This window comes from Haliaeetus leucocephalus, unplaced genomic scaffold (genome assembly GCF_000737465.1).
Source record: "Haliaeetus leucocephalus isolate CR32 unplaced genomic scaffold, Haliaeetus_leucocephalus-4.0 Scaffold880, whole genome shotgun sequence".
Taxonomy (NCBI): Eukaryota; Metazoa; Chordata; class Aves; order Accipitriformes; family Accipitridae; genus Haliaeetus; species Haliaeetus leucocephalus.
In genome coordinates, this window is record NW_010973316.1 from 5,027,254 (window position 1) to 5,053,589 (window position 26,336).

The 26,336-nt window shown below is 43.7% G+C and overlaps 1 protein-coding gene across 1 annotated transcript in view; it reads left to right on the plus strand.

Moving 5' to 3' along the window:
• The window catches only part of ATIC (5-aminoimidazole-4-carboxamide ribonucleotide formyltransferase/IMP cyclohydrolase), a 26,382-nt gene extending 1,951 nt beyond the window's left edge, over positions 1-24,431 (plus strand). Inside the window, exons 2-16 of the mRNA XM_010583269.1 lie at positions 608-734; positions 2,514-2,590; positions 3,680-3,746; positions 6,097-6,185; positions 7,489-7,640; positions 7,773-7,929; positions 9,653-9,778; positions 9,949-10,056; positions 11,324-11,409; positions 12,614-12,703; positions 14,369-14,497; positions 15,474-15,566; positions 22,276-22,458; positions 23,439-23,594; positions 24,088-24,431. Coding sequence (XP_010581571.1) covers positions 608-734; positions 2,514-2,590; positions 3,680-3,746; positions 6,097-6,185; positions 7,489-7,640; positions 7,773-7,929; positions 9,653-9,778; positions 9,949-10,056; positions 11,324-11,409; positions 12,614-12,703; positions 14,369-14,497; positions 15,474-15,566; positions 22,276-22,458; positions 23,439-23,594; positions 24,088-24,207 — 1,760 coding nt within the window. The 3' untranslated portion in view covers positions 24,208-24,431. The remainder of the gene's footprint in view (positions 1-607; positions 735-2,513; positions 2,591-3,679; positions 3,747-6,096; positions 6,186-7,488; positions 7,641-7,772; positions 7,930-9,652; positions 9,779-9,948; positions 10,057-11,323; positions 11,410-12,613; positions 12,704-14,368; positions 14,498-15,473; positions 15,567-22,275; positions 22,459-23,438; positions 23,595-24,087) is intronic.
• The last annotated feature ends 1,905 nt before the right edge of the window (positions 24,432-26,336 follow it).

Genomic DNA, 26,336 nt, shown 5'->3' on the forward strand with positions numbered 1-26,336 from the left:
GGTGAGGTGGGGGGAGTGGAGGGGGGCTGCCCTCCTGCCGGGCCCCGAAATAGCCGTCGAAGCGGGTGGGCCGGAGCCGCCGGGCTGAGGGGTATTTCCCGGCTGCCGGGTTCAGCTAAACAGGGCGGCCCCGGAAAGCGAGGAGCGGCCGGGTGCCGCTCGTCTCGGAGCGGGGCCGCCGCTTCCAACCGGGTAGTTCCCGTGCCCTGAGGGGGGTGGGGGAGGCGCTGCTTTCCTTCCGGTCTGGTTATACCTTGGCTTCGATCCGAGCTGGCCGCCGCTGTGTGAAAGAGGGGTTTGAGCTCCAGAGTGGGGGGAAGAGGAGTGGGAACGGCGGTGAGGGGATGTCCCGCGTTTGGAGCCCTTAGACAGGGGCGCGAAAGGGGCAGTGCTGCCTCCTCCCGCCTGGGGGCGGGGGGGGCTTCTCCGTTGTGGAGGTGGGGAAGCGTGAGGCACTGGTGGTCAGCTCCTCCCTCCCCAGTCACCTCACATCAGAGAAGATTCATAAATTACAGAACTTACAAAGGCTCCCAACTCTTAATCCTGTTGTCTTCTTTCTCTGTTCCACTTTCAAAAGCAAAATATTTGTGCTTTTCCCACCTGTTAGCTTTACTCAGCGTCTCTGACAAGACCAGCCTGGTGGAATTTGCAAAGAGTCTGAATGCTCTTGGCCTGGGTTTAATTGCCTCTGGAGGAACAGCCAAATCCCTGAGAGATGCTGGCTTGCCTGTCAGGTACTGACCCTTTCTTGCACATCTCCACCAAAAATGCTCATTTGGGTCCTGAAGTTGTTTAAATTGTTTTCTCCATTTGTGAGCAAAAATTACTGAAAACTGGTCTGAAAGCAAGTCTTCCCTTCCAAAAAAAAACCCTGCCCCAAAGGAAACCTCAGAACTTTCTTGGCCAGAAGTTGATTGACTGAGGTCAAAGAGTGTTACTGTGCAGGTCAGCACACAGAGGGATGTCAGGAGCATTGTGTTGGAGATGATGCCTTGTCTGCCTTGAGTCAGCTTTTTTCCCATGAGACAGTCAGTTGTCTTGGAATTCATAATCTGACCCTAGTGCTGCTCTTCGCAGCCAGGTGAAAGCTGATCTTTGTCTGGTCCTGGGACAGGACTGACGTGTCAGGAATATGTTGAAGCTCACTGGAGATCATTTATCACAAGTAATTTTCCCAGCATGATGGTCAACTTTGTCAGACAGAGCCTTTACGTGTTGTGCATCCACTGTTTGAGAAGGGGCATGTACTGTCACCGGCTGTTTTGGCCCATGATTCTGGGGAAATTTGTTTTGGTTTCTTCCATCCTGTGATTAAAAAAACAACTTTGGCCAAATAAAAATTGTTTCCAGTACAGTGATGAAAAATCTGTCAATTATTTGGCAGGATGGGTGACTGTGACTCTTTTTGGTTCCAATGAATGCAATGGTAGGCCACTGGGACACATCAGTATGAATATACGCTACCTCTAGAGCTCCCTGTCCTTGCTGTTATCCAGCATTTGGCCATGTCTCTCAAACTTCTTTGCTTGGCTGTACTATCAGTGAAGCCTGAAGCAAAGGATAGTCATGTTTCCCCTTCTGTCTCCAATTTATTGTTCCTTTACCATCACAAACAGTCACAGGGAGTGGTAAAATGTCAGTTAGTGTTTTGGCTAAGCTGGGAAGAGAGGTACTGAGGTATTGCTTCTTCTGAGCATGGTCTTCCATTCTCTCTGTAAATCATGTTGACTTGAGATTTGCTTATCTTGGTTATTTCAGTGTATTCAAAAAACAACCGTACTGCTTAGTGGAGTGTGACCCATGAACTTTATTTCCATTCATGGAAAAAGCAGTTATTGCCCCTTCGGCATAGGAGGGTTTTGTAGTGAAATTTATACAATTTTTTGGTTTGGGTCACTTACTAGAAAGCAGTGTCCTTTCTGTTTTCTGTCAGATGTGGCTTTTGCTTAAGATTTAGATCAACACCTTGTGAAGAGTGAGGGAGCATTAAACCAACATTTTGGCTGTTTCTACTAATCCTTCTGTACCTAGCAGCATTTTGCTAACTAGTTGACAGATGCCAACCATAATAAAAACAGTCAGATCTGTCTTAATGTAGAATGCCCCATCTCGGAACTACTTCCCAGCCTTCTGCAAGAAGGATGTATCCTAGTCTGTCACTCAGCGTAGGTTTTTCCTAGCAGTTTAGTAATACACCTTCCATATGTTGTGTTCTTACTGAGATACAAGACACCGAAGTTTGGAGCAATCATACATGTGTTTTCCCTCTACACTCCTCCTGTCATTGAAGGAAGGGTGGTGATATTTTTTTTAACGGATGGATCAAAAGAAAGCTAAGTTTAATTCCCCCACCACTTGCTGCCTTCAAAACTCCTAGAGTTTAAATCTTCCAGTAAAACTAGCATTGCCAGTAGATCTTAATTACTACCCTGATGGAAATAATAAACATTCAACCTATAGATAAAGTTAGTATGGCACATCTATTGTCATGCTATGCTTTTCTCACTGAGCAGAGATGTTTCAGACCTGACAGGATTTCCTGAGATGTTAGGTGGACGTGTGAAAACCCTTCATCCTGCAGTCCATGCTGGTATGTTTCTGCTAATGTATTTTCAGTCTAAAACAGAAATCCATGGGCAGTGAGGGTGGGAAGAACGGGTTGACAGATGTCTTTTTTAAGGGTTGTGTGGAAGAACTGAGTAATGAGAACAGATTTGCTCTAGCAGCAGGAGAGGTGAAAAGCACGGGGTGGAGAAGTGGTGCTTGGTGGCTGCATTACTTCCTCTGTTGCTATGCCGGGCATCTATGCAGTTAGCAGAGCTTTTCTTCCCCAGGGCTGCAAGTGTCAGGGCTTCTCTGTAAATGCCTTTGCAGAGTCAATTTCAGACCTATTCAGGCAGAGAGCTCCACTGAATTTAACTTGTGGATGAATCTGGTGTGCAGCATAAGGAACTTGACAGCACAGTCTTCAGTGGGTGATTTCTGCATGCTCCAATATTCCTTGGCTCCTCTTCAGCAAGGAAGATGTCTGATAATTGGTCAATCTGCACATTAACCCATCTGCTTTTTCATCTCCTTCTACTGTGCTTGAGATCCCTCAAATGGAACCTGTTGCCCATCATACCTGAGGGCTGGAGTCAGTCTCCTGACAACCTTGAACCCAGGATTGTGCTGTTGCTTACTCTGTGCCAGCCAGTTGCTTGTGTGTTTCTCCAAGGTCCTCGACCCAAGCCAGCCACCTATGCTGGTCAGCTACAGGCACAGCCTCTCTTGCTTCTGTTGTTTCATAGGATTTGTGTGTTGTTGGCTGATGAGCAGCAGGTGCCCTTTTCCTCTCCATGAGCTCCTTAATGACAGTTTTGGTGTTTTAAGAGTAGCAACTAAATGCTTATAAAGTACATTTTTGAGGTTGCTGTTCAGCACTTGGAATGCTGTAGGATTTGGCATTGGGGGAAAAAAAAAACCTGTTAGTATAGAATTTGAACAGCCAAAGAGTCAGTGAAATGGAGTAAAAGGAGAGGTGTTGGAGCTGAGTACTGTTGTCTGAACTAGAATCAGAAAGTTTATGATAGAAAGTCTCTGAGGAAGAGCACAATCTGAAGGAAGATATTGAATTAAAAAAAAAAATGTTGGTGATTTAATTCTTTTTTAATAAAGATGTACTGTTTTTTGTAACTAGGCATCTTGGCTCGCAATATTCCAGAAGATAATGTTGATATGAACAAACAAGATTTCAGCCTTGTAAGGTAAATGTTGGGGACATGGTGCAATTCATCAGTAATCAAAAATGAACGTTGGAGACCAGTCAACACCAGTGAATGGGAGCAGTAGAGGTTGTAACGTTGCACAACAGAAGATCTGCAATCTTCTTCTTTTTGCCTGTCAGGAGATACTATGTTTTTAAAAATACAATTTTCTACAGATGCATGTTCATAACTTGTAGTAGGAGAAAACTAAAACAAAGTTACACTGTAGTTTCCACAGGGCACAGAGGCTTTAACTTCTTCTGGTTATCTGGGAATTTTGACAGTTTACATTTAGTCAGTGTTGGGCCACATTACATTTCTTGCAGAGTTGAATTCAGTGCTTTAGAAGCTGGTGCATCTGCCCTCAGCTTGGCTCTGGGTGTCTGATCAGATGATAATTCCTGATTTTGAAATACTTGCTTAGTAAATATACCCTTTGATATTTGTATAATGTTTACTGAGTTTCAACACATAAATAAAGAGTAGACGTGAAAAGCAGGTCAGGAACACACATCATTGGTACAGACAGAAAACACACAGATAACAGACAGAAAGCTTACTTTGAGAGCCATCACAAGAGCAAGTGAGCTGCAGCCAGAAATTGAAGTAACGCAGTTTGTGCAATAACGTACCAAGGATTTTTTTTTCTGTTTTTGTTAGAATGTATTTACTCAGTACACTCTCACAGGGCAGTTTGGGACTATGATTAACTAACTGGTTTTAGCGTCTAACTAGTGATTGATTGTGAGTAACCGATTCTATGTCAGTGGGTAGCTCCTGGTTTAGAAACGAATGGCTGAATTGAACATAGAAAATTGTAGGTGTAGCCGTGGTGGAAGGTGTAGTTTGACTGTGGTGATTGGGCCAGAATGCATCTTAGCTTTTAAAATACTTTTAAAAAATGATGTGCCTAGGATGGATGGATTCCCAGGCTGAATTTGAAAACCTGAAATTTAAACCCACAGGAATCTTCATAGATGGCTCAGCAGTGGTGGCTCTTCAGAGTATGCTGCATATTAAAGCAGGCTCTGCTGAATTGCAAGGGTGTAACATGCCTTTACATCAGTGACTTATAGTGCACTTGCATCCAGAGTAATAATTTAGATTTGGGTTGTCTTACATAAAGCAGAAGGAGCTGATCCTCAGCAGGAGTGTCTTTGTGTAGTTGCATAAAATTTACATACCCAAGTCAAGGTAGGAAACCTTGATACTGATTATCTTGGTTTACACAGATAAAAGCATTAGCAGTGTTAAAGTCCACAGATTCCTGATGGTTTGCAACAGGTTGGGAGCATGAATGGATTGGGGAGGAAGGGGTATTAGAAATAGAACAGACAATAAAAGACATCATAGGAAATCTAGAGACATAGGGGATTCTGAAAACCAAACTGGAAACTGATCATCCCTTCCACTTGAGTTCATCACACAGTATGGAAACAAAGGAATATTAAAAGTTGGACACAAGTGTATGCATCACAGCAATTCACTGCCAATACTGGGTGTGCATTGGAGTTTGATACCTTCATATATTCAGATCAAGGGAGTAAATGAATTCTCTTGGATTAAAAACATTGTTTGTGAAGGTCAAAACACATACCTCCTTTCACTACAGTTCATGTTGCACTGGTAGGATGGGACAGGGCAAGTTATTACTTCATGCTTTCTGGAATATAGGCTGTGGCTGCTTCCAGATCAGGTCAAAAAACTAATTCCAGTACAGTCCAGTCTTACCTTGAGAGGGGAAGGTAATTTCTCCCCCCTGCTTTCATGTGCTACAGAGGCTTTATGTGATCCAGACTGTGCACTCATGTTTCATATGCTGTTGGTATTTTAAAAGTCCAGAAGGTGATATGTAGGTCATTTTCTGCTCTTGGAAAAGTTGTGGAAAATTAGATTGATTGTACTTTGTTTGCAATGGACCTTGCCCTGGGTGCTTACTCTTACAGAAGCTGGTGGATGCCTATCTTCAGTACTGCTGAGAGTCCACTTAGAAGTCCTTTGAAATGGCTCAAGTTGTGCACCAAAATCACTAAAATTTAAATACAGGCCCACGTATTTAAAGAAACACTTCCTTTAAACTAACTTCTGTAAATTGTGGTTCTCTCTGCTGTAACATTGTTTAGTGCACAGAGTTCGGTTAAATAATGCATTGTACCATCACTTGGCCTTTGGCTGAACACCACCGTCTCTTAAGTCTTTTGGAGAAAGAAGCCTTGTCTACAGGATTTTATGTTGGTCCCTGATCTGAGAGACAAGCCCGTAAAAACACTGGTGGTATCTTGTGCATTCGAAGCCCAGTCTGGCCTTTTTGTTTCTCATTGAGTAACCTGCTTTTCCCCTCAATTCCCAGAGTTGTAGTCTGTAACCTCTACCCCTTTGTGAAGACCGTATCTTCTCCGGATGTAACTGTACAAGAAGCAGTGGAAAAGATTGATATTGGTAAGTTAAAGGGAGAGCAAATCTATTCTCCCGGCAGAATGGTTCTGGTCTCTAAGGGGTCTTTTCTGTTTGGTGGCCTTGCGCACCCATAAAGGAAGTCTGCTAAAGAGTGCAAGAGTTGCAAGGAGCAGAATGAAAGCATAGTTGGGTAAACTTCATTGCTTTTAAGCAGACCTACAATTAAAATGGCAGGCAGCTGTTGTAACAGGCTGGCAAGCCATGCTGCATAGGTGGGCAAGTCATGCACTGCCCAAAGTAAGAAGCCTGATGTACTGTAGAAGGCTGTGCTAGGAAAGGCCAGGTGGAGCATGCTTCCTACTGAAACACAGAGAGCAGATTAAACCTCTTTTGCAGCCTCTGGCAGTGTAATAAAAATAAAAACCATGCGCTTTGGAGAGAAAAAGCTGAACTGCTGAAAGTGCTCTGGGGATTGCTGAAAACTTTACTGCAGGAAGCCATTACAAGGAAAGGGGTTGATCTGCATATGTGGGAGAGTTAGTACCTGAGTTTGGAAGCATGGACGCCTGTATCATCAGCAGTTTTGCTCTTCCTGCTAGTTATTAACCCCAAAAGGCTTGCCGTTCCTTCACTGCAGCATCTCTGCTTGGCAGCTTGTGAACAGTACAGGCAGTTTTGTGCCATGAGGTTGGATTGGGATTGAATTTTCTTGCAGTAGTTTAGTCCAAATGATGCCCAGCAGAGCTCTCTATTAAATGTTTTATGGAGTAGTACTCACTCTGCATGTAGCAGTGCCAGCCTCTACTTCTCCTTTCCAACAGCATAGTATCTTGTATGATTTAAAGTGTTGTAATAGCTGCGCAGAGTCAGATTTAAGGGAAAAGTGTGGCATTTTACCTTACACAGAGGACCTGGACAGGATTCATTAATACTTGCAGAGAGATTTGGGAACCTCAGTTGCTTGGCAGTGTAGAAGTAAATCTTTCAATAGACCCCTTCCCAGCCCAGTGTTGCAGAAGATGATGCTTAAGTGGTATGTTGAGACAGCCATCCTCTTCAGGATGTGGCTGTACTGCTTGAAGGCATTTTTGCCCCAGTTGCTCGTCACAACCCACGCATGACCTGTCTTCTTGCCCCTGCAGCTCTGCCTCTATCTGCAAAGGCCAATGAATGTGCACCTTCACCAGTGGATTGAGTCAAACTCACCAGCCTTGTGCGTTTTGAAGAGTACTCTTACAAGTCCCTTCTTGCTGGAGAGAGGGGGGCACGTTCATCTGGCACAAATGATCGATTGGTGCATGTCCCATCTTGGCTTCAAATGTGGATCTTGATTATGTCCTTGCAGGAGGAGTTGCCTTGCTGCGGGCAGCTGCCAAGAACCATGCTCGTGTGACAGTTGTGTGTGACCCTGCAGACTACTCTGCAGTAGCTAAAGAGATGACAACATCAAGGGACAAAGACACTTCCATGGAAACCAGGCGTCACCTTGCACTGAAGGTTGGTCATGTTTTCTTGCTGTGAAGGGCTAGGCTAGACTTGTTTGCTGTTCATTCATTCACTTCTTTAAACACCAAATCCTTTGTAAGTTGATGTTTGTAAGTTGACAGATGTTCCTCATTCTGTCTCCAGGCTTTCACCCACACTGCCCAGTATGATGCAGCCATCTCTGACTACTTTAGGAAAGAGTACAGCAAGGGGGTGTCCCAGCTGCCCCTGAGGTACGGCATGAATCCTCACCAGAGTCCTGCGCAGCTCTACACGATGAGATCCAAACTTCCCCTGACAGGTGAGGCCTAGGCCATGCTGGCCAAAAGGGAGCTCTGGGATAGCTAGGAAAGGAGGTGATTGGACATGTCTGCTGGTTGTCTTTAAAACTGAAATATCATCTTGTACCTTAGTCCAAGGGATGGCCAGCAGTGCCTTAACAACTGCTTTATTACTGGGTGGCACTAGCTTTGCAATTAAAAGGTTGAGCTGTGCGAGACAAAAGCTTGTCTCCTGACCCCCACAAGACTTACTGTAGCTCCACATTCTCTGTTGGTGTAGGACTGTGTGTCCACACTGAAGACACTTGGAGCAGATTTACATGGTGCACCTTCTTCTTGACATCGGATCTGGATTTTGCAAACGAAAACCTCGTCATCCTTTTCAGATGCTTTGCTACTTCCCATTTTCCTTATTTAGTGATGCAAAAAAGATTGGGAAGATACCATTTACCCTGTCTAGAAACCAAGCTGTTCTTCTCTAGGTTTGAATGCGTTTTGTTCTTTTTTTTGTTGATGGTTATGTGGAGAGGTTTATTACCTTAGTTTTTTAGAATGCTGCTTCTGCTAATGGTGGCAGAGGGAAGGGATACTGGTCTCACTTGCAAGAGTTTGGGACAGGTCTGGTGTGTCTCTCTGGCATTTTACAGGGTGTGCCACTCATCACAGCATTGTTACAGGGAGGGAGACCCCTGTTTTGGAGAGAAAGTCTGCCTACTCTTGTTCTTGAGATTGCTTTCAATGTTGGTGAAAACCAGCTCTGCCTTGTGTGCAGGCATTGTCCTACTGAGTAGACAGTGAAGCTTTATGTTGCAGCATTTCCTCATTTCAGCTCTGGGACCTCTTAGGAAGCTTTTTCCGTTCCTGCACTGGAAATTGATTTGCTTGCAAGTCTGCCTCCCAGTATGGCAGCAGAACAACACTGTGTTCACTTGTCCTGGCCATGGACTGTTGCCAAAATGATCTTTTCCTCCCATCTCCTGAAATGCTCACAGTCCTGCCATGTCAGTACAAGCAGTTCTTTGCCAGAGCAAAAGGTTTTGAGAGCAAACTTTTAAATGGCCTTTACTCTTGGCATGGATTTCTGATGACAGGACCAGGTTATGCATTTTAATAAAAACTTGCCCTAAATTTTGTGGCTGTGAGTGGTTCTGTTGACATCAGTTAGAGACAACATGTGCTTGAAGTTTGGCTAGTGCCGGAGTACTTTGTTGAATCAGAGCCATAGTCACTATATGAAATTTATTTACGAGATTTGTAAAGAAATCTACCTGCTAGGGAGCAGGCAATGTGCTTTTTGTGTTCTTCCCTGACAGCTCTGCCTATGCACCTTGGTCAAAATCAAGCTCTGGCAGGCTCCCTCAGAAAGAGATGGCTCTTGTTTCAAATGGCTGCCAGTTGAACTCAAAGAACATGAGGGGGAATGTTCTTTTTTTTGTTCCCCTTTCACAAGAGGGGAGGTGCACAGAGTCAGCGTGTGTCTTGCTCCAAGGTCATATCAGCAGCTTCTGGTAGGGAAGAGAATTGTATTTGCATCTCTCAAGTCTCAAGCCTGGGCATTCCTCACAAGTCACTGAAGCTGTTCAGGGCACTTAAACAGTTGCTGAGGAGCCAGGGTCATTTAACAAGAACAACTTGTAGTGATTTCAATTCTTGGTGGAAGAAATCTCTTCTGCTTGCTCTCCAGACTCTGGGGGGAAGGGTCTGCCCACTTTAATGTGTCTTATTTGTCTGCTCTGTTTGCAGTGGTGAATGGCTCTCCAGGGTTCATCAACCTGTGTGATGCTCTCAATGCCTGGCAGTTGGTGAAGGAACTCAAGCAGGCATTAGGCATTCCTGCTGCAGCCTCCTTCAAACATGTCAGTCCTGCAGGTGGGTGGCTCCTTGTTGCCTTGCCTTTTCTCTTGGAACAGATTATGACTTTTGGCAGGCCCTGCCAGTGGTGTATCTGTGTCCCTTACCCTCGCAGTTTGGGGAGGTCGCAGGGGCGGGGACCAGCGAGAGGTTCTGGTTTGAGTGCCCTGGCTTGTATTTCCCACTAGGTGCTGCTGTTGGAATACCTCTCAGCGAAGAGGAGGCACAAGTCTGCATGGTGCATGACTTCCACAAGACCTTAACTCCCTTAGCATCTGCCTATGCACGAAGCAGAGGTGAGAAGCCCAGGAATAAACTAGCATGTCTCAAGAGCTGAGCTTAATTTTCAGCACCTGAGCAGCATGTTTAGTACTTCACAGGCTCTTCCCGTTGCACTGTACTCCTTCTCTGTAGGGTTTTTCTCCATAAGGATCTGACTGACTAAGTGAACTGACTGCCTATCAGAAATTACTCTCCACATGAGCAGACCTTGTATATTGTTTCAAAGAGGCTAAAACCATTTTGGATTCTGTTCCTTGTTGTATATAGAAGACCTGTAGAGATTTTTTTTTTTTTTTTTCCCATTTAAATGTGTATATACACACATAAATCTGTGGGGTTTTGGCTAAAGGATCTGGATAAACAGCTGTGCTGGTAGCACACTCAGCCTTCCACTGTAGATGGGGTGCTCAGGAATACTTAAGTTGAGTAGAAATGTTTCTGCCTGGTATTTGGTGGATGGTTTTTTAATGCTTTTGTACTGCAGAGCTCACCAAAAAAGCTAAAAATAAGTAAATAAAAATAGCTTCCTCTGCTTGGCTGAGATACTTTGCTAATTCTCTCAGTTTCCACAGCATTCGTAGAAAATCTGGACAGATTATAGAAAACAAAGCAAACTTACTTGATAAGAGGCACATTGGCTTGGGTTCATTTTTCACTACTTTTAAAGACCACTTTTGAACACTGCCCTCAGAAAACCATTGCATGACTGGTAGAAAAATAAACCTTTAGAATGTCAGGGAGAGAAGACTTGACCTTGCTAAGTAGTAGAGTATCTGGGATGGGAGCTGAATTCACCTTAGTTATGACATTAAATATAGAAAATATTTATTTAAAAAAAAATTTTAAAACTGCTTTTAGCTACTTTTCTGGGTCTGGTTTCTTGCAGGAAAAGCCAGATGGGAGTATAGGCATCTAAAAGCTTTCCTCTTTCCAGCTGTCTCCCATCTAAAATCTTTCTGTATGATCCTTACCTCTCCTTGTTCTCTTGCCACCATGGCTACAGCAGAGCTGCTTGCCATAATGGAGGTAGTCATTACAGAGTTAGAGGTTTGACAAATGCAGTGAAGAGGGAGGAGTATCTGAACTATGGGAATATTTAAAGGTGCATTTGTTTGAGGTAGGATTTTTATCCTTGTTGCTCTTATATGGCCTTTATTTTTTTTTTTTTTGCTGTGGGATTAAATTACTAGCTCTCACGGAAATTGACTAGATTGTAGGAGCAAAGAATTTTCTTTGCATTATGCTATAGTTTGATAAGTTACTAAAAATATGATTTTGCAGGTGCTGATCGCATGTCTTCTTTTGGTGACTTCATTGCCCTGTCTGATACCTGCGATGTAGCTACTGCCAAGATTATTTCCAGAGAGGTTAGTTAAACAGCAGCAGATCATTCAAGTGTAGAAAGGAGAATCACACTAGATGGAGTCATTGGTTTGTAACAGCCATTCTGTTTGAACTTGACCCATTTTACTGAAGACTATTTATTGGTACATTTGTGTAATTTGGTATCTGGAGTGCAGAATTTACACCTATCTTTTGATGCATTTTTCTTCCTACCAGTTAAAACCTGGCTGTGTGCGAGAGCCTGTGAAATAGCAGTGCTTGAAATGCTGCTTTCCAAGAGATGATTGCAAACCTCTGCCTCCAAGTAGGCCTCTGGAAATGAGCCCTGATTACACTGTCACAAGTATCTGGTTGAACGGCTGTGATTGGAACAATAGAGGACCAGAGAGCTGATGGCCAGCCTCTTGCCCAAGGCAGGCATGTGGATATAGCTTGCTACTTGCCAGTTGATACAAGTTGTCTGTAGGCTCAGCCACTTCCCAGGCTGCCTTTCTTACTTTGCTGGATTCAATGTTAACTGCATAGCTGACTGCATTGCACAAGTCACTATTTCCAATACAGAGTTAAACAACTGGGAGTTAATGCTTTGCTAAACACATTCATTCTGTTACACGTTGCTTACAATTTTTTTGAGAGGGGGAAAGCGCAATGCAAAGGGCTGTGTTGTACGTTGGGGACCTCTTTTCAAACAGATGAAAGAGCACGTTTGACTGGTTTGTGAGGATAACATTTGGTATACTATTACTTAAAAACAAAAAACCCCCACCCACATTGTGGGACAAGAATGTGAAAGGTGCATATCACATCATGGCACTGATGAATGTAAACTCCTCTCAGTTTCAATGCTGTTAACAGCTCTTTTGCCAATATTTTTGTCTCATCCAGAGTGTTACTGTTTAAATAAGGATTTATCTTTTTTAAGCCATGTTTACTGTTAGGGATGTTGTGCATGAGCCGTTTCCCCCTGGAGGCAGATATTAGTTCCCATTCTGCTTAAAGTGATGGTGGGGTATTTTTTACTAACTCTTGCCAAGAGCTTATAGCACTCTGCTGTTTCCTGTTTCCAGGACTGAAACCAATATTGTAATAGTGCCTTTGGTATTGTATGGTACGTATGGACCCCGAGAGGTGTGCCTTCATTGCCTTTCTGGAAATGGCAGGTGGAGCATTCGGTATTAGCCCCATTTGGTTTTTTTGTGTGGAAGCTGAAATCTGTGTATGTTGCAGGTATCTGATGGGGTGGTAGCTCCTGGCTATGAGGAGGAAGCTCTCAAAATACTTGCCAAAAAGAAGAATGGTGGTTACTGTGTCCTTCAGGTTTGTACTTCTGCTCCACTATAACCCTCTGCTGCTCTTACTGTACCTGCTTTTCGCAGATGTTAGTGTCCAAATAGCTGGGGGGCTGATCCAGGCACCCCTGCAGTGCATGGAAGTATTTCCTCTGGGTCTTTGGGGATTCCTGTATGAGCTGGAATTCCACCAGCAGTGTTGTGGTCACATTTAGCCTATAGTCCTAGAGCAGAGTATTTTCATAATGCCTTCCTTGGCTTTTAAAGTGATGTGGGTTTAAAGTAATTGGATCTATGGACCAGCAAGAGTACTTCAAAGAAACAGAACTTCTGTGCTCTCTTTCCACTCTTTGCCAGCTTTCCTCTCGCTTTTGCTGAACTTGTTTCCTCCCTGAATTCTTTATATCTTAAGATATAGTGCCTCAGTGATGTTGTGAGTCTTGGCAGTGAGAAGCATGTGTAGTATATCACTGGGGGAAGCCTTGTCTGGGTATGTGGTATTTGTAGAGCAGTCTTCAGTACAGTCAGTGGTGAACAGAGCAGCGCTGGCACAATATGGACCTGGAATGATGCACCTTTACATACTGCAACCAGGATGCTTGTCAAAGAATATTAATATAGTGTGGTCAAGTCAGCATCAGGTTGCCTTCCTAGTTCCCATAGTCATTGTTGGGACTTCAGAATCATCCAGTTTTGGTGAACATGACTAACAGATTACATAACGCTGTCAGAGCAGCCAAACAGGTCCTATTTCTGCCTGACTTGGAGAGACAAATGGGCAGAGAACTTTACTATAACATTACAAAAAGAAAATCCAAGGCTTAGCTGAAGTTGCAATTGTAGTGTTACTACTAAGGGGAGCTGTAGAAGATGGCTTAGGAGCTTCAGGCAAGAAGCAATGAAATTGCAGATAATGTTGGCAGCTGATTACCTCCTGCATTCAATTAGCTTTGCAAGGATGAGGTCATATTGGTTAAGCCTGTATCTTCAAGGCCTGTCTGCAGAGGGATGCTAAGGAAAGTTGCTTTGAACACATTGAAATGGATTGGGGAAAACACATAAAGCATGTGCACACTCCTATTTAGAGCTGGTAGCCTTAATCTGTTTTACTTCATGTCCCAATAACCTGCACTGGGGCTACCAAAATTCTAAATAAGCCCATGCATGGAGAGACCTGAATGCAGTTTAACAGTTCCATTTAACTTTATCCCTTACTCTGGTGTAAATTAATTGTGCTGCATGCTTATTTGGAAATGTGCCCCAAGAGGGTGCATCTCTGGAAATAATCGCATTCACCGTTTCCTTTACTGTCAAAGAAGGTTGGAAGTTGTACCCTGAGGCATGTATGAAGCAACTCAAAACATTTCAACCTTCCTCTGGAAGACTCTGTGTGTGTGGATGTTTTCCCCTTTCTGTGAAAGGCTTTGTAGATTTTTGTGGCTTGCAACATGGACATTTGTATATAAACACCTATACTGCATTACCTCTCTTCACCCTGTAAATGTCACTTCGTGCTGTTGAGACCTTGCTGCTCCAGTTAATTCTAATTACTTCTGATGATTTGATATTGCTTTCCTTAAACAGTTGACTTCTCTTGGATTCTTTAGATAATGTGTTTTAACCTAAGCTATTACTGGATGTTGGCTTTGAATTGCTTTAAGAGTGTTTTATTGGCCTATCCTTTGGCTTTTAGATGGATCCCCGTTATGAGCCAGATGACAATGAGATTCGAACCCTCTATGGATTGCATCTCATGCAGAAGAGGAACAGTGCAGTCATCGACCGGTCATTATTCAAGAACATTGTTACAAAGAATAAAAACGTAAGTGTCAGAAGATAAATGAGCTTAAAGACTGGTGGAATGAACTGGTGTGCTTTCATCAAGGAAGTCATCGCTGCTCTATTTTAAGAGCTCTTAAAATATTTTAATGCGATTTAACTGTCTTTTAACAAAACAATGCAAGAAACTTTCTGGACCAAATATACTTGAGTAGATCGGGGTAGTTTGCCTTTGTTTTGATTCCTTGCAAAAATGAGAGGAGCTGGACCTTGCCTGTTATCTCTGACTACCAAAATATTTGTATTTCTTAGAAATAAGAAGCTACCATGTATAATGTCTTATGGTAAGACAGCCATGTGCTAAGGATCCATTGTGATCTCATTCTGACTCACTGTTTACTTCTCCCTTCTGTGTACAGTGTGTTGTATAAACTCTGGCCCTACTGGTATTCCTTATCATTTAGAGTTCACATCATCAGAAAGTTATCAGTTATTTCTTTGTCTCTGATCTTGTTCTCATTAAAAAACAGATGTTAATGAGCACGTGTTTAGTCACGGGCTTAGAAGCAAGTTCAGACATTGAGGTAATAAAAATTTTAATAAATTAGTAATGGAATGGACTTTAAAATAATACTGAATGCAGATATTGGGAGCTATTATTATTGTTGTGGTCCTGTGGGTACTTAAGCGTGTGCTTAGCTTTTTGCCTACAAGCACATCTGATGACAGTGAGCAAATACAGACTTTGCAGGCTTAGGGCCAATGATAGACCCCTCTTGACCTGGTAAGATTGAGTCTTATCCCTATCAGCGATGAGATTAGCTGCCAAACCAATCACTTACTGTTTTTAATCTAAACAAAATTTGCTGATAATTGAACAAAACAGGGTATTTTTAGTTACCTTGTTTTCCCTTTTTATGATACAGTACTCATGATGGTTTTGGGGCTTTGCGGATCACTAGCCAGTTGGCTAGTCGTGGTTGTTAGGATGGGCCGTTGACAATGGCATTTTGTTTCAGCTGCCTGAGCCTGCTGTTCGAGATCTGATTGTTGCCAGCATTGCTGTCAAATACACCCAGTCCAATTCGGTTTGCTACGCCAAGGATGGGCAGGTAACCAAACCAGACAGCTCTGTGGAGCGTGCTTTCACAGCCAGGCTGGTCAGAGAGTGCTTTTGTCAGGCTTGAGTTTTAAAATAATTTAGCATGCAGGAAGCTATTAAACAGGTACAGATTAACTGCCCTAGACACAGTGCCATGCAGAACAGTAGCTAAATCTGTGTTTCTCAGAAGGCTGCTTCAAAACCTCGGTGTAATTTTTTTGTGGTAATGACAGGGCTGGCCCTTTCAATGATGGGGTTGGAAAAGCTCTTACGTGCTTCTGCAAGTTTGGCCTAGAGTCATTTCTTTCTAACTACTCCGTCCTTTTTTTATCATTTTTTGAGGGCATGTACATATGTTGTAGTCTGTATAGAGCCTTAGGAAATGACAGTAGTTTTCACAGCTGGATTCTGACTGTCCAAATGGTTCTTAGTTTTATTTTCTTTTTTTTTATAAGAAAGATGGGATGTGCTTTCTTTTTTCCCCTTTTGGCGTTAGAAATCTTCTGTTGTGCCTGATTTTTTTTTTCTTTAAAAGCTTATGATGGATGTTGGGATTTACAGGCACATTATCAAATGTGTAGTTGATATATGATTCTTGAATTTAAAAAAAAAAAAACAAACCCTTATTTCCAAGTCATCACTAGGTGTTCAGCTTAAGTTATCCAAAAGTTGTTGTAAATGTATTGAAAATGGTATTTTTTGCCCAGCAGCTCCTTCTTGTAATGCTGTTGTTTAGCTGGTTCTCTGCTCTCCATGGTAACTTTTCCATAGGCCAGGATTATAAAAAAAAAAAAAATACAGAAGAAAAAGACAAAGAATGTTCTTGAACTTTAGTACATCATAAATCAGCAAAATGGGCCAAACAGTATACTCTACAGGTACAGAGGACTGAATGAACTGCAGTGCTGTGTCTTTTTTGCATTGGTACTCGTATGCATTTGTCAGATTGTTGTTACAGCCTGAAAACATTGCAGCACTGTCTCACAGTACATTCTGGGGTCATGTGCTGTATGGCTCTTGAAAACATGTCTCTGGAGATCTGGCATTTTTCTTTTATTCAGCTTGTTTTTTTTTTTCTTGCTTTTAAATGGTTCTGTGTACTCAAGAGTGTTAGTTCTTGTAGTCCCAGAACAAAGGTGTCACTATCTTTGCTCCTTTTCCCTTATTACGGCAGCAATTTCCCCAGTGCTTTTGCAAGTCTGGACTTAAAGTGGTGCTGCAGATGTTTCTGAAATGTGTGTGGTAATGCATGTACCATATGGAAGGGAGAAGGCATCAGGGAGGAGTGAAAAGCAGTGTAGGCAGACAGGGATTTAACTAGCTGGGCTTCAGTGATATTTTGCATATTTGCAGGCATATGTTTTAATCAAATACAAATGTACATTGGCTTGGTTTGCTGTGTATGTGACAGGGAGGCCAAGATCAGAGGTCTGTGTACTGCACTAAGAAACAAGTGACTTTGTTAACAGTAAGGGTCAGCATTCGTTACAATCACTTACTCGAGGAGGTGGTGAATCTGTGTTGGGGTCTTCAAATCAAAGCTTAACGTCTTCCTTAAGAGACTCATCACAGTCCAAATGCAGAAACAGCAGTGTGGCATGTTATAGGTAATGATGGAGAAGCTCAGACAGGAGCTCCTTTCTGGTTTTAAAGAGACTGTTAAGTATTGTGGCCATTGTTCTTAATGTACAGGTGGGGAAAGAAGGTCCACTGAAAAGCAGTCTTACTAAGATAATGGTTAGCTTACGTTCTTTTCGGTGATACTGTGACGAACTAACTACTGGTCATATCCCCTACTGAGACATACCATCTGTCCTGGTTTCAGCTGGGAAAGAGTTAACTGTCTTCCTAGTAGCTGGTACAGTGCTATGGTTTGAGTTCAGTATGTGAAGAATGTTGACAACACTGATGTTTTCAGTTGTTGCTCAGTAGTGTTTAGACTAAAATCAAGGATTTTTCAGCTTCTCATGCCCAGCCAGTGAGAAAGCTGGAGGGGCACAAGAAGTTGGCACAGGACACAACCAGGGCACCTGACCCAAACTGGCCAACGGTGTATTCCATACCATGTGACGTCCCATCTAGTATAGGAACTGGGAAGTGGGGTGGGGAATCGCCGCTCAGGGACTAGCTGGGTGTCAGTCGGCGAGTGGTGAGCAATTGCCCTGGGCATCATTTGTACATTCCAATCCTTTTATTACTACTGTTGTCATTTTATTAGTGTTATCATTATCATTATTAGTTTCTTCTTTTCTGTTCTATTAAACCGTTCTTATCTCAACCCACGAGTTTTGCTTCTTTTTCCCGATTTTCTCCCCCATCCCACTGGATGGGGGGGAGTGAGTGAGCGGCTGCGTGGTGCTTAGTTGCTGGCTGGGGTTAAACCACGACACCATCGGATGTGTACAGGAAAATTTGGGTGCAAACAAAAAAATAGCACAAATCAAGAACCAGGGATGGAAGGTAACTTCCAGACTATTACACTTAAAATGCTTTTCCAGGATTTGGCTCGTTTTGGGTTGTATGAGCCAAGCCTGGGAAGTCCAGCTTGCTTTCAGTTCCATTGCTTTCAGTTTTCCAGGGGTTACTTCAGCCTCACAGCATCCCTGTTGCCTAGCAAAACTGTTGTTGTATCAGACATCCAGAACGTTTTTGACAGCTTGGCTTCGTTGGGTTCGTGAGTGGATTGGCCACTCCAGCAAGGCCTGGTGCTTGTGTTAATAAGTTCTAGGAAAGCATGGAGTGGGAGGAAGCGTTTATGGACTTGAGTGTCACGTAATTTGCAGGAAGCCAGCTGCCACTAATTGCAATAAACACTTTCATTTGTTTTGTCTGCTTTCAGCACAGTGAAGCCAGTCTATAACGTTGATTTACACTTTCTTTAATGATACCATCGTGTTTTAAATTGGCAATTAAAAATTATTCTCTTTCTTTATCCTCTGCACAGTAGGATAAACCAAACCTGTTCATCTACCTTGCTGTTTTCCACCAATGGTGCAGACGTTTGTCAGTTACTTCATTGTTTGTCTTCCCAATTGTGAAGTCCTTTATTTGATTTTTCTAATTCCAACTGTATTTAGGATTTCTGTTTTCACTCATTATTCAGGGTAAATCTGAGTAAATCCAGGCCAATCTGGATCATTTTGCAAGGATCCTTTGGGTGTTATCCATCTTGCCCGCTCCATGCTTTTGCACAGTATTCCAGCTATGGGGCATGTTTGGCTCTCCTGTGAGCTAAAGTGTTTCGTTCAAGTAGTTCTCAATTTTCACCCAAGTTTGGTTGGTTTTTTTAAGTGATTTTTCTACTCACCTTGTATTACTGTCTCCTTTCACGCCTCACACTTAGGCTCTGCTTAAGTACTTTTCGATTCCCAGGAGATTAAACTCTGAAAGAAACTTACTTAATTTTTGAGTAGAAAATAGGCAGAAAATAGAGGGGGAAGGATTCCTTCAGAGGATTTTGAGGTTTTAGCTGGTTTTGTATGGGAGAAAGCCAACATCTCAGGAAGAGAGAGATGAGGTGTAGGAAGAAGGATTTTCACTTCACACAAAGTGAAAAAGGTGGAGAATAGGTATATTCAGACAGGCCAGTATGAAGAGGGATTCAGGTACAGGTCTATAGTTTGCATTAAGCAGAAGCTCAACTTTCAGATTTCTGTTCTTTGGACCAGAAATTCCAGGCTAGACTGAAGAAGTCTTCCCCAGCAGTGTTGCATCAAAACACGTTTTTCTGCAAAAAAGGATTTTCCTTCCCCTGGATCACCATTCTCCAGTGAAGTGCATCTGATCAGCACATTCTTCCCAGGCTATAACTGTGAACTTCCTTCTAGAACAATGTGGGCTCATCAGAAGGAGGCACAGAGAAGCAGCTTTTGTATTGTCTTGCCCGTTAAGCCATTATAAAAACAGTTCCATGGGTTGCAGATAGTATATCTGTAGATTTGGGGATGTCTGTGGAGAGTTTACAGGACACATCACTTTGTTTAACTGAAGTACAAAGTTCTTGCCATTTCGGAGTTGTTGAACGCGAGCCAAGGTTCAGTTATGCATCTTCTGACAAAATTTAGGTTACAAAAAATGTAAAGTATTTTAAGTAGCTCATAGAGGAAAGAAAAACACTCTTTTTGGGAAGGGTGATTTGGGTGCTGACAGGTAGGAGAGCTTGATTTCTAATGTGTGCCCATGAAGGAGCTGTGTATGTTTGGGGCTGCTTTGGCCTGGAAACACTTTTCTCCAGTACTGTTGCCCTTGCCAACTGAAGACCAGGGGTTGCAGCAGACTAGCCGGTTCCATCACAGGAGTGCAATTATGTGATGAAGATGAGGCACCATTCTGGCTGGGAAAGGGCAGAGAGGACATTGCACTTCTGGCATGTGACATCACATTTTTTAGAAGCTTTGGAATGTTTCATTGTATTTTGGCCCCTGCTACCAGCAGTCTGTCCAGTACACTCTACCATCTGCACCCCCAGCTAAAAATTTCAGCCTCAGCCTAGCCTGGCTTGCTAGGCCCACTGTTAAGTGCAGTGTGTGACTATTTTAAGCCCTCTTCTTTGTCCAGAGAGAGGAAAAACCTCTGTGGAAGAGACAATATACCTACGTGGAGCTGGCACTGAGCTCCTTTGAGATGCAGGGTCCCCTGCAAGTTTCAAGGTTAAACAGGGTGGGTGTGAGAGCGGAGGTTGGACATCAGGAGTGTTTGTGGAGGGGGAAGGTGTCACTAAGCCATGAGAAACTTTGCATCTATTTAGTATTTATGATAATACTAATATCCTTATGGATTTATTAAGCACCGATGACTTCAGTTATAGCTGAGCAGATGATATTAGATAGCAGCCCAAGTCTTTCATTTGCTCCTTGGGGGAATAGTCTCCAGCAGCGTGTTTCATGCTTCTGGTAAGAGGTGAAGTCACTGTGTTTTGATGAATGAGAAGACAAATGATTCATTCCTTTGAGGGCAGCCTTTGACTTACAGCTTTACCATCTGTTTCGGTCTGAGCTGGAAACTCTGAGGCATTGGCCAGAACCGCTAGCCTCAACACAGTGTCCCTGGAGCAGTCCCCCACGTGAACAGTTTGGTGAACAGTTCAGCTGTGGCTTCATAGGAGGAGGAGGAAATTATGGGAGAGAGACTTGTTTTCTGTCAGATCTCTGGCTTGAAATGGCAGGAGCATTCTTTGGAAAGCAGGACCCACAGCTCTGAAAGCCACAGAGAAAAGTTACCAGCCCAGGTTTGACAGCCATGGTGGCTAGGTCTGGCCTTTGTGTGCCTGGCATACTGTCATGGCAGAGGCAAAGCTGAGGGACAGCAGACAGTCTGGAGCCCAAGAGACCTCAGCTCAGTCCTTTGTATTTGCCAGTTGTGACTGCAGGCAGATGGTATATGCAGGGGTTGTTCTGCCAGTGTCCAGTCACCAAGATGTCTCCAGCCACATTCAGTTTTCAGTGGCGTCAGCACCTAAGAGTTGCCTTTGTCTTCAGTGGGAATTTGCATGGGGTGCAAGAGCTGGTTTGTATTGTGCATTGAACTGTGACAAATGGCTTGCAGAGTTACCTGACCACCAGACTCCAAAGAGTCGCTACGCATTTTAATCTATAGTGTACCTGGAAAAAATTGACAGAGGTTGAATGTGTCTGATGACAACTCCAAAGAAGGTGGTCTGATAAAAGCAAATGGAAACTGAGCAAATATAGTATTTTCATAGTGGCTTCCTTGAGGAAAAGATCACCTTTTGGATTTTGCTTCCGGAAGCATGAGGTCTGTTTGATATCAAGCACAAGTGCTATTAAATAAGGTTAGCAGCAGTTATTTTAAAAATCCGGAACTCTCTGGCAGATGGCAGAGTAGGAAATGTGTTGGTAGCTCCAGGGCCTTGACAATTCATGTGATGCAATGGTCCTACTGAGCAGCCTTCCTGACTGAGCAGTGGATTTACTTTCTTATTAGCCTTGACAAACTGCCCTGTAATCCGCTACATATCACAGTTCATCTGTTTAAGCTGTGTATGCCTGGCCCACCAGGAAAGATGATGGTGTTTGGGTGACCCAGGCTCAGACTTTAATCCTCTAACTGAAGTGCCCTTTTCAAGAACAGGTAGGCAGCCTACCATCTCTTAGCAGTCACATTTGTTTCTACAACCAACAATTTTGCCTTAAACAAAAGCCGTAATTGGATCACTCTCCTGAGGCTAACCGTTTGACTCTGATGGCTAGGGCTGTGTTATAGAATCATTTAGGTTGGAAAAAACCTTTAAGATCATTGAGTCCAACCATCAACAATGCCCGCTAAACCATGTCCTGAAGTGCCTTGTCTAGTGCATTTTGAATACCTCCAGGGATGGTGACTCAACCACTTGCCTGGGCAGCCTGTTCCAATGACTGACAACCCTTTCAGTAAAGAAATTTTTCCTAATTTCCAATCTAATTTGCTTAATCTAATCTTATTAGAGGGATGGAAAGAACGTAGTGTCTTCAGAGTGACTGTTGGCTCAGTAGAGCCATGGAAGTTAGCAGGGCAGAGAGCTTACCCTGAAACCAGTTTACAGGACTGGGGATGCAGGTATTTTCAAAGTTTTCCTCGCTAATTATCTACACTCTTTATCTGCTTCAGTGAGGAGTAGCTAATTTGTGGGAGGTCTTTCCTAATTCCCTGGCTGGAATGCAGCTCTGATTGTGATCTCTGTGCAGCAAGGTGTGATTGTGCTTCGTACCTATATGCTTTAGGTCATAGGTATTGGAGCTGGCCAGCAGTCCCGGATCCACTGCACTCGTCTGGCTGGTGACAAGGCAAACAACTGGTGGCTCCGGCACCACCCACGTGTGCTCTCCATGAAATTCAAAGTGGGTGTGAAGAGAGCAGAGGTCTCCAATGCCATTGATCAGTATGTCACTGGGACCATCGGTGAGGTAAGGGCTGGCTGAGAGGTTTCCCTGGAGAGTCCAGCTTCTGTGAAACAAAAGTCTTTACACGGTACTTAAGCCTGGCTTGAGTTTTGTGTGGGAGTGTTAGTAACAGATGATCCCAAAGAGCTGGGGGATCAAGTGGCCAGGGCCCAGGACGGTGACTTCCCCAAGGTCATTTAATGGCCCAGTGGCAAAGTGTCCTGATTTGCCCCTCCGATACTGCACCCACCACTCCAGGTGCTGGAACCTGCCCTGCGCTTCAGTGTGCAGTTGGTTTCATCTGATAGTTCCCTCCAGCAGTGAGGAAGGGTTAAAGCTCCAGTTAATGTTTCAACTCTCACTGCCCTGTCAGGGCAGCTGTCCTTCCCTTCTCACATGGTGCTATTTGCTTGTGTGGCATTTTGGATTCTCAGAATCCTTCTGACCTCCCTGTTACAAGCAATAGTGAGACAAGAAAACAGCATGTCCTTTTAAGTATTGAAAACCAAGAGCTGGATTGGGGACCTCATGAGTCATCTCTGTGAGCAGTTGCTTGTTTAAGGGGGTAAGAACTGGAGCAGTTGCTGTTTCAGAAGGTGAATCATAAACCAAGCTGGCGTTTGTCATGTGTTAAGTCATCTATGAGATCCTGTTTGTGTGTGCTGGCATTTACACCGAGCAGCGTACTGCAGGCAAGCCAAGCAGAGCACCTTGGAATTAAAGGCTGGGGGAGAAGGATTCCCTCAAGCCCTGGGGTGAGGAGAGGAAGGAAAGGAGTTAAAAGGATGCAAAAAGAGTGGGTGGTGGTAACGTGTTCCCACCACCAACTGGGATTTTAAAATCCCTGGTATGAAGCTCCCAGCAGCAGAGAGCTATGGGAGCAGAAATTACAGCTGAGCTGAGTGTCAGAGGGATGCCATCATCACTCATCCTTATGTGCTCCTGGCAGGGGACTACCAGGAGCCCATGCTTTGGGGCTGAGCTGGCTCTTTTTGTTCTCACAGGATGAAGACCTGGTGAAATGGCAGGCGTTGTTTGAAGAGGTGCCTGCACAATTAACAGAAGCGGAGAAGAAGCAGTGGATTGCCAAGCTGACTGCTGTCTCCCTCAGCTCTGATGCGTTCTTCCCTTTTAGGGATAACGTTGACAGAGCTAAACGGGTAAGGTCAAGGCAGGGCCAGGATGTCAGGGTGACTCCAAGGAAATGTCTGCGCAGCCCGGGCTTTTCATTTTAATTTTGTGTGGACTGCTGAGGAATGTCTCTGCTCTGCACTGCTGGCTAAAAGAGCGCATCCTGGGAAGGGTGTTTCTCGTGGTTACTGGTCTCACACGGATAGTAATTATCCAGCCATTGCTCAGTTCATTCATTTGGGATCAATAGAGGATTAAAGTTTATTAAACCGTTTTAAGAATATCAAGACAAGGCCTATTGCTTCCAGAGGAACCATTTTACTCTTATTTCTGAGCTGTGGAGAGAACTGACTACTCACATGAGGAACTCGCCTGTGAATGTCTTTGGGCAATGGAAGCCTTTGTTTGTTCAATGCTTAGTATTGTGGGATGTGGATGAAGTGCTGGGGCTGCCAGCTCCTTTTCAGGGTGATTTTGGTTTTCCATCCTCTAATCCTTCCACTTATCTCTGTCTTTGTTCAGAGTGGAGTACAGTTCATTGCTGCCCCATCTGGCTCAGCTGCCGACGAGGTTGTGATCGAAGCTTGCAATGAGCTGGGGATAACTCTCATTCACACCAATCTTCGGCTGTTTCATCACTGAGTTTGCCGTGGGATGTTGTGGTCCCTCTTTGGTCACAGTCTCACCAGCAGCAGTGACTGGAAAATCGCCAGCTTAATTAGGAGGCACCTGCAGTCTGTGCGTAGCAATTGTTTGTAAGATCTGTAAATGAGATCTTTCCCTGTGTTAACAGAGAATGAAGGTGCAAGAAGTTGGCCTCCAAGGTAGAAAATAAGTCTCTTTTGCAAATAAACATACGGTTCTTAGTTACGTGGAGTCTGTAGTCTTGTGTCTTCCAAATACTGTATCCTCAGGAAAAAGGTTCATTTTTGAGGTAAATGTTATGGTCCAGACTTTAGTAATTCATTAGAAGGCCTATGGGATGGTATGAAAGCCTGTCTTATGTCCAAATTCTTAATGAACTGATAAAAATCTGTGGTGTTATAAACTGAACTACTTTGGGGGGGGGGGGAGTCAGCAGGTAGTCTTCTCCAGGTGCTTCTAATCTATTATCCTCTTCCCCTGTGAGGAGAGGGGAGTGGGTCCTTTGTGCAAGGCAACCTTGAGTTCGGTGCTCTGAATCCTGCCCTAGATGTGTGCTTTGGGCTGAGAGGCAGTGTCAGATTGCTTTCTCCAAGGTAAAAGACTCATTCCTGCCACTTTGACATGCTTGTTCTCATACCCGAGAGTTCAATTCAGAGTTCATAGGCAGGCATCTGGGAAGCATCTTGCCTGAAGCCACTTCCCTTCTCCATTGTGCGCAATTTGCATTAAGCAGATTTGAACTCTGATTAGAAAAACAAAGTGAAAATCTGGAGCACAGTGAGATGAATAAAGTAACAGCCCAGACACGTTTTTGCTGGCAATTGCTGTGACCATTTCAAAGGGATTTTTTTGGTTCCATTTTATAAAATCTGTTCAGTTTTGGCAAGGAACAGTCCACAGTTTTGCAATAAACACTTCTGTCACGGCTCTGATCTCAGCTGGTACAGAGCAGAAAGCCTGCATGTGTTCCCTTTGCTCAAGCAGTAGCAGGGGTGCATAGGTAGGAGGCAGTCCTGGAAGGGGAAATTCAGGTTGTGTTCCTGGCTCTGCTGCTGACTTGCTGCGACTGTGGGCATGTATTTTATTTTACCCGACTGCCCATTTGATCCAGACTGGTTCGAACTGAGCAAAGCACAAATACTTCCTGGGGGATATGAGTTATTTAAGATCTCATAATCCACATGCTTGTTTTCCTTTAATGCTGTCATTCCTTCTGCTCTATGTACATGTGCTCCCCTTGCCCTTCCTGTGTCTTAGGCACTGGGCACTACCCAGGAATTCTGTGTGCCCAGCACTGCCCTTGCTCTGGCCTGAAAGGGAGCAGTCTCCTCTCTTTCCTGATCCCCACAGTGGATTATTTTTTCTTTTCTGATCTCTACAGTAGAATATTTCCAAGTGGCTGAATTAGGCAGGACAGGGTAGAAAGGGTTCTACTTTTGGGCCCAGATTAAGACAGTAGTCCAAAATAAAAATGGTCCATTGCTTAATGGCCTCCCTGTTGGCTGTGCTAATGCAAGCCCTGGCCCCTGACTGCTTTCTGTGCCATTGCTTCTGATGGATTGCCACTGTTTGGAGTCTTCCCTGTTTTTATTAGCTTATACTTTAAAAGTTGGATTTTGGACTCTTTTCTTCCACCGTTCTCTTCCTCCTTACAAGTCTTACATGTCTTTCTGTCATGCTGTTTTGACTGTAACTGGTACATACCATGCTGTGAGGTTCTCTCAGGAATCCGTTAGCCAGTTCTTTACCTGCATCTTCTGAAGCCTCAGCTAAAATAGAGACTGGTAATAAGCATCTGGCAGCTCCTGTTCTTGTGTATTCCTGCTTATCATTTACCCTTTGTTTGCTGTCCTTGGGGCACTGTTTAATCTACTGATGGAAGTTAATAGTTACTAATCTTCCAGATGAGATCTCTGCATGAGATGCTAGTAAATGTCTAACTAAGGTGATACCTATCATCTGGGGCCTGTCTGCTGTGTTACTTGTGCTGAGGAGCTTGCAGTCTTCTACATACACAGCATCTGTAGAGGGATGCTTTTGCCTCCTGTTGTGCCTATGGTAAGGTTAAAGGAGTCATACAGAATTGGGGAATTGCACCTAAGAGTCCCATGTCCCAATCAGTGACC